Raw genomic sequence first — 7,968 nt, 5'->3', positions numbered from 1 at the left:
GAAGATGCCCTTGAAGAGTTAGAAAGAAGCTGGGATGGGCTCCCTGCCGGTTCAGCCACTGCTTCCCAGGAGGAGCGGGTGAAGGAGGCCCCAGAGCTTGGGATCGCAGGGCGGGGCCGGGGCGGGTCGGGGAGGGGAGGGCCCAGCAAGGCCAGGCACCCAGGGCTCTGTCCTGACCCTGGAGGCACCGCCCGGGGGCGGGGTTTCCGGTGGCGGCGCAGGAGGGACTGGGGTGGAAGGGGGGGGCACCAGGACGTCCCGTGACTCTGGGAGGACGGCGCGTCACATGACACGGAAGTGACTTGGAACAGGAAGAGGACGGAAAAAAAACACCGTCCGCAGCCCCAAGCCGAACCGGACCCGCCGCCGCCATGAACAGCAAAGGCAAGAGCGGACAGGGGGCGAGGCCGGCGGGGCAGGGACGGGGGCGGGCTGGCCGGGGGCCCCGGGGAGCCGTAGGCCCGTGCTGGGGCCGTCCGCCTTCGTCGCCGAGGGGCCCGGCCTCGGGCCCGCGTCGCGCCCGCTCCCAGTCGAGGCCCAGAGCTACGGCCGCTCGCCCCCTCCCTGAGCTTTTTCCCTTAAAGCCTGTGGCGCAGTTCTGAGCTGCAGGGGGGCCTGGGCGGGATGGGCAGGCCGCGAGGCCAATGGGGAACGAGAGCTCCGATGGGCCTCGGCCAATGAGAACCTGGAGGGGGCGGGGCCGGGTGCTGCCTGGTGACGGGCGCCCCCCCCCCATCCCTCCTCTGGCCTGGGGGAGCTACAGGGGGAGGGTCGGTGCCTTTGAGGCAGGGGTAGACTCCGGGGCCGGGGTCTCGGGCTCCTCTCCTCGCTGCCTGCCTCCGTCTGTCTTGATAGCTGTGTACGTGCCCGTTAAACCGGAGCAGCCCAACCCCGAGCCCCCTCCCAGGGTCAGGGCGCCCCCCGCCCCTCTCTCTGAATTGTTCTATTGTCTGGGAAGCCCTTCTTCCAGGCCCTGCTGGGTAGCGGAAGGAGCCTGGATTTGGGGTTCAGGTCCGGGGCGCGCTCCTTACCCAGCTGTGTGACCTTGGGCAAGTTACTTAACTTCTCGGAACCAAGGTGTCCTCTAATCATTTGGTTTATAATCACAGCCAATAATAATCATCATAGGTGGCATTTATATAGCGTTTTAAGGAGTGCAAAGCATTTATGTGTGTTAACATCATTATCTTTGTGACAGGTCATTTTACCTGGGCCTCAGTTTACTCGTCTGTAAAATGGTGGCAATTTTTTTCTTTTGCATTTTAAAGCAAAGTATTTATTTGTACATTACATTCTCATTTAACAAAACTAGACTCAAACCCTTTTTAAAAATTAAGAGGGCTAGGGATATGGCTTTTTTCACCGCTTTTAGGCTAATACAGAGAGGTAATGGGCACCTACCTCCCAGAATTGTTTTCAGGATCAAATGAAATGATATGTGTAAAGTGATTTGCAAACCTTCGGGGGTTTGCAGTGATTATTTATTATTATTTGGCCCGTATGCTGTGATGTAGGTACTGTTATCCCCGGTTTATACAGATGAAGAGACCGAGGCACAGAGTGGTCAAATGATGTGTCCAGGCTTACACAGGTAGTAAGTGTCCCAGGCAGGATCTGAGCTCAGATCTTTCTGACTCCTTATTCAGTGCTCTAGACAAGATAATTCGCTTAGATGATCCGAGATCCCAAAGGTCTATTCTATTTCAAGGCCTTACTATCCTTCCCTGGTGGGGGAAGACCTCTCATGTCTTGAGGGGCCATGAGGGGCAGTGGAAAGTGGGCTGGAGTTACAGAATTTATATTCAAATGCTCACTCTGCCTCACACTATAGCTGTGTGACCTTGGACGTGTCATTTAAGGTTCTTGGGGCTCAGTTTCCTTACCTGTAAAATCAGGGATTTGGACCGCTTCCATCTCTATATATGATCTAGTGGCCTCTGCATCTGCTAAATCTCTTCTTTCTGAAGTTGATCTTGAAGATCATTCTAGACCTTTCGATCCAGGTAAGAAGCTCCTTCAAATTTAGACACCTGACTAGCATGATTAGTGAGGTCAACCCTGGAACCAGGGATTCCTTACCAATTGACATGAGTACATCCTGTCCCCTACCCTTATGGGTACGTAGAAGTCCCCCAGCTTCAGAGGGAGCCAAGAATAATCAGAAGAGTTCCTCTTCATGTGGTGCTTTCCTCGGAACTGACCAGACACACTCCCCACTTCTTCTGTAGAGTAGATAGTACGATTCCCTGCCTGGGCCTGAGAGAATCCCTAATCTGAAGGTGCAGGGTAGTACTTTCTTCCCCCTTCCCCTGTTTGTTCCATAACCACCTTTTCAAACTGTTTGTCAGACTCCACTGCTATGGGTCTGCACAGCTGCGTGAGTCTTTGGGCAGCATGCTCTCTTTCTCTGGCCACGAATGATGCACTACAAATGCCTTTTTGTGTCTTCTAGGGCAGTATCCAACGCAGCCTACATACCCTGTGCAGCCTCCCGGGAACCCAGTGTACCCTCAAACTGTGCACCTCCCTCAGGTTCCACCATACACGGATGCGCCTCCAGCCTATTCTGAGGTAAGAGAGTCAAGGTTCTTAGGCGCTGGAGCAGGCTGCAGTCATGTGCCACCATTGCCCTGTCTTCAGAGGTTTAGAATTTCAGAAACAGTGGCATGGATGAAAAAAATCATTTTTATTGGGTTGAGGATGCATCATCTAGTTAAAGCCCTGGGAAGGGGCAGTGAGGGCAAGGGAGTGTGGGGGAGAGATGATGATGACTACAACATCTCTCCTTAGGCTCCCCTCGTTGGGCAAAGGGGCTTGAGAGCAGCTCAGTGGTAGGGGGAGGATGGCTATAGGATTAAGACATTTGCTGGCTTCATAAGTGACATTGTTTCTACTGGAGAATTAAATGTTGACTATTAAAATCCAAAATAAAAACCTCATGAAATAAACTTTGGTTTTTTCTTCTGCCCCTTTCTAGCTCTATCGTCCAAACTTTGTGCACCCAGGGACTGCAACAGTTCCCACTATGTCAGCTGCATATCCTGGTGCTTCTTTGTTTCTTCCCATGGGTCAGTCCGTGGCTGTGGGGCCTGTTGGCTCTGCAGTTCCACTGGCTTATTATCCTCTTGGTCACGTATACCCCCCTGGTTCAACAGTGCTGGTGGATGGAGCATATGATCCTGGTGCCAGGTTTGGAGCTGGGGCTACTGCTGGTAACATTCCTGTAAGTATGACTGGAAAACACTGGGTCTTTCCTGGTGCTGCATGTTTGGCTCTAAGCATCCTGACGTCCTGAGTTGCTAATATACTCAGGCTTCTCTTTCATGTTCAGTGTTACCCCTGTGACCTTGGACAAGTTGCTTAAGGTCTCCAGGTGTCAGTTTTCTCATCTGTAAGATGAGGGGGCTGAACTAGATATCCTTTAAGCCTCTTTCAGCTCTAAACCTGTGGTCCTGATCCTAGGATCCCCCCAACATCCCTGGGCAGTGATTGTTGACACTTTACACCTATGAGGCAGGCAGCAAGGCGGGGAGGTGCAAGGAGATCCTCTGGCAGCAATTGCCTGGTAATTAATTGTAGCTAACAATCTCCTTTTCTAAACCTAGACCCCTTTGCCCTGTCCTCCCGATTCCCAGATTTGGGGCTGTTTCCTGGGTCATCTCAGAGTGAAAGAAAGAACAGTTTAAACTGGTTTAACAAAAGTTTGTATTTACTCAGTAGGCATTTAACTTACTACCAACCATGGCCACAGTCTTGCACAATCACTATGAGTGATAGAAAATAAATAGAATACATTTTATCTTCAAGTTGTTTGTGGGAGGTTGGCATTTTTTGGTTTAATTGTTTCCAGATTATCTGGGGATTTGTTTCCCATGTGTCCATTAAGAAGAGAAATTTAGAGCTGGCCAAACTTTTCCTAAGTAACTATCCACTAACAATAACAACCATGGTCATGTCAGCATCTTTGTGCTCACCCAGGAGGCATCTATGTCTATGAGAAGGGAAAGTTCTTAGCTGTAAATACAGGTGGTCGAAAATTTTCCTTGATTTCCCCAGGGCACCAAATGAGTTCCAGAGCCATATCTGCTCCCTGTGTATATTCTACTGGGGCTTAAGATCCCCACATTGAATTTGCCTTTTGGGCACAAGTTATATTATCATCATATTCCAAATAACATTGCTCTGACCCATGTTGTTTTGCAGTAATATGATTCTTATTGCAAAGCATCAATAAATAATTACCATATACCATTGTAACATCACAAAACTCCCTGGAAATTACTCCCTAAAATGAAAATTAGATATTTATTAATCATTACCTCCTGTTTTCTCAGAGCCAATTAATAGTGTTGGGTGGGATATGCCTCTATTTGAGATGTCCTTTTTAAAGTATGATTCTGATCCCGAGATAGAATCTGCAGGGATTTTGTTCTGGTGTTACTCTTTACCATTTGTAAAAGTGAAAAGTATTTCATAGGACTCTGGCATGATGTCCCATTAACTTTCTGGAACAGGCTCACCTTGGAGCAAAAGTAGCATCCAAAGAGGATTTAGAAGGAGCTCAGCCCTTGGAGAGTTCCAAGATTGTAAAGGGCTCAGTATGAGTCTTAACTATACACAAGTCATAACGGTCCCTGTGTCTCAAACTAGGGCTGGGGCATCCTTGGAACAAGTGTTAGTATGCCTCTTCCAAGTGTTCTTCTTTGCTGTCTTTGGATAGTCAGGAAGGGGAGTAGAGTGCTGTGTCTCCAGACTCCAAACTGTGCCAAGAAGGAATACAGTGGCCAGCCCTGTGAGATTCTCTTGGTCATTTTTCTGATAGGCCTTCCTTCTGATTTCCCCTGGGGCCCCATTTTCCCTGCACCAGTTTTTCTGTGCCCATTCAACCTTGTTCTTTACTTCCAGCCTCCACCCCCTGGGTGCCCCCCCAATGCTGCTCAGCTTGCTGTTATGCAAGGGGCCAACGTGCTAGTAACTCAGCGGAAGGGGAACTTCTTCGTGGGTGGTTCGGATGGTGGCTATACCATCTGGTGAAGAACCAAAGCCACCCCCGTGCCAGGAAAGACATCACACACCGTCAGCACTTCTCACAATGTAACTGCTTTAGTCATATTAACCTGAAGTCAAAGTTTAGACACATGTTGTTGGGGTGTCTTTCTGGTGCCCAAACTTTCAGGCACTTTTTGAAACTTAATAATGAACCATGTAATGGTAGCAGTACCTCCCTAAAACATTTCAAGGTGGGGGGAGGGGGGTGATCCATTCATAAAATGAATGTGGGCAAATCTTCCTTGAAGATGTTCCTTTAATTCCTTTGGAGTAATACTGCACCATACTGGTCTTTGCTTTTAGTAATAAACCATCAAATTAGGTTTGGAGGGAACTTTGATCTTCTGAAGAATTAAAGTTGCCAAATTATTCTGATTGGTCTTAAATCTCCTTAAAGTCTTTGATTTCTATTACTTGTTATAAATGAAATGCATAGATGTCTGCCTTTTTCCTTCACATCCTTTGCCCCTTCCCCCACTTCCCTCGCCAATCTCCATTGAATCAATGGTGCAGGACAGAAAGCCAGTCAGACTTCTTTCTCTCTCTCCCTGCACCTCTCCCTACTTCTTATGTGAGAGGAGACCTTGGCTCTCCTTATCTTTTGACCTTTTATTCAAAAGGATCCTCTGAAACCACTTGTGTTCACAGTTTAGACCCCCATTCTTACCCCTCAGCAAAGGCTGAGAATGGACCATTCCTTTTGTACTCTTCTCATGGATGCCTCTGCACACAAAAGCCTCATCCAGATTTGTTTTGGTGCCAGAAACCCATGATCTGAGCACCGGATGTCAATGCTAACTGCGCTTTGGTCAACTGTAGGTTTAAAATGAGAGAGGCGAGGGGAAGGGTTCTGTTTCCAACAGTGGGATGGATGACTTCACAGTCCAATTAAGGGGAATTTTGAGAGCAGAAATTGGTTGCCATCTGTTTAAATGTCTGAGGCAGCTAGCTGACCATGGCCATTAATTAACTGCTCAAGAGCTGGGTTAATGGGATTGTATTGTGAATGGGTCACTTTAAGATGAGTTCAATAGAAATCTCATTAGGGTTGAAAAGATTCAGGGATCCTCAGTCTTTTAATTTTTGTTTTCTGGAATTGGATTTGATGAATATATTTTATCTTATAATTTCAGTTCATCTAAATTTGACTGTATTCTGTATATATGGTGTTTGACTGTACCATTGACTGTTATGGAAGTTCAGCGTTGTATGTCTCTCTCTTCACTGTGGTGCACTTAACTTGTGGATTTTTTATACTAAAAATGTAGAATAAAGAATATTTTGAAGATTTGAATAAAGTGATGAAGTTGCATTACACCTTAACTCCAAGTATTTCTCACCCAGCTCATTTCTAGATGTCTTCTGAACTACCTTCTGTAGCCTTATGAGGGTTCTAACTGGTACAGTACCATCAGGTTAATTCCTAAATCCCTGTGGCTGGCATCTTTGGTGGTTTCAGACAGGAATTTGAAGGTAATAAAAAAGGGATTCTCAGTTTTGGGGTCCATGAACTTAAAAACATTAAAAAAAATAATTTCAGTGTAATTGGTTTCTTATGTATTTAAAAAACATTCAAAGAAGGATTCAGAGGCTTCACTGACACAGAAAGGTTAAGAACCCCTGTATATAGCAAGGTTTTATTGGCAGTTTTACCTAGTTTTGTAGTAAGGAACACCTGTGGGAGAAAAAAAATGAGGTTGTGCAAAACATCTAGACGCTACTGCCTGGCAACATGTGGACCATACCCCATAACTGATAGGTAGCACAGTACCCTGTTCAGTAACTGAATCCTGAGTACCAGGGTGATAGGGCTGAAGACAATTCGAATATATGAAAAGCTGCCCTCCAGAAGCTTCTCTGGGCTTAGTCCAGAAGATACCAGAGCAAAGCTGGTGGTAAGGTCAGTGTTTCCCTCTCCTCCTCCCATTGCCTGGAGTTTTCAGGCTGTGTTCTTGAAGGATTTTATTCTAACCAGAGCAAAGGTGGAATCAAATTATACCGAGCAATTTCTAGATCTCTAGAATTGTGAACCCAACAAAAGACTTCTGCGGCATCTTTTTTTTTCAGTTAGCATCTTTGACATCTCTGCAGCATCTGACAGCTGTTAAATCAATCCCTCCTTCCAACCTTGCCTTCAGAGATGACCGTTTTCCTGGCTCTCCTAATCTGACCACTCTTCTATCTCTCCATCCTCTTCCTGATCCCCTAAGCAGGGCACTTCCCTAACCTCTGCCTCCTCTATCTATACGTTCTCTCCCTCAGCATTTTCCTTTCCTTCCCCAGCACCTACTATTGCCTCTGCAAGTAATTCTCCAGATCTCTTTCTAGTCCTGATTGCTCAGCTCCATGCCTGCTTGCAAGCCCTCTCTACCTAGACACAACTCAATGTGTCCAATGCCAAGCTCATTATCTTTCCCTTTAAATCTCTTCTGTCTTCTGATTTCACTATTTCTGTCATTGGTGTCACTGTTTATCCCATCTTTGACGGGGAGACAGTTTGACATTTTAAACTTTTCACTCTGCATTATCAACCCAAGCCGTTAATAAAACCCTGTCAATTCTAGTTTATTCTCTCTTCCCATTGCCACCCCTCCACCCCTCTGATGGGCTCTCATTACAACCTGTCTCTCTCTACCCCATCCCACCTCATCCATCTCATATTGATCTCCTTACACATAGGTCTGGCCTCTGTAGTATTCCTTTGCTTAAAAATCCTTAGTAGCTGCTTACTGCCCAAGTGGTTCCAGTTCTAACTCCTTTACCTGGCATTCATGCTTCATTATACTCTGGTCGTCTGCCTAGCTGCCTGTACCAAAACCAGGCTCGAGAGGGCCTGACTCTGTCATCTTGCCCTGGGGGCCCGTGTCCTGATGGGTGATTACCTTTGTTTGCTACTATAGTAGGAAGGGCCCAGTTCCA

At 47.0% G+C, this 7,968-nt stretch overlaps 1 protein-coding gene across 1 annotated transcript; it reads left to right on the top strand.

Moving 5' to 3' along the window:
- Nucleotides 1-229: 229 nt before the first annotated feature.
- On the top strand, nucleotides 230-6,372 carry DAZAP2 (DAZ associated protein 2). Its single transcript, XM_036759209.1, has 4 exons — nucleotides 230-384; nucleotides 2,453-2,571; nucleotides 2,978-3,223; nucleotides 4,906-6,372. Exons 1-4 carry the CDS (start codon nucleotides 372-374, stop codon nucleotides 5,032-5,034), a joined length of 507 nt encoding a protein of 168 aa, XP_036615104.1. The 5' UTR covers nucleotides 230-371; the 3' UTR covers nucleotides 5,035-6,372.
- Nucleotides 6,373-7,968: the final 1,596 nt, after the last annotated feature.

The sequence above is a fragment of the Trichosurus vulpecula genome, chromosome 5, assembly GCF_011100635.1.
Source record: "Trichosurus vulpecula isolate mTriVul1 chromosome 5, mTriVul1.pri, whole genome shotgun sequence".
Classification (NCBI taxonomy): Eukaryota; Metazoa; Chordata; class Mammalia; order Diprotodontia; family Phalangeridae; genus Trichosurus; species Trichosurus vulpecula.
This window is presented reverse-complemented; position numbering and strand designations above follow the sequence as displayed.

Excerpts from the sequence above, each read along its gene's own strand:
- DAZAP2 (XM_036759209.1), top strand. Across the intron at positions 2,572-2,977 it reads CGCCTCCAGCCTATTCTGAG|CTCTATCGTCCAAACTTTGT; the intron begins GTAAGAGAGTCA and ends GCCCCTTTCTAG. Across the intron at positions 3,224-4,905 it reads CTACTGCTGGTAACATTCCT|CCTCCACCCCCTGGGTGCCC; the intron begins GTAAGTATGACT and ends CTTTACTTCCAG.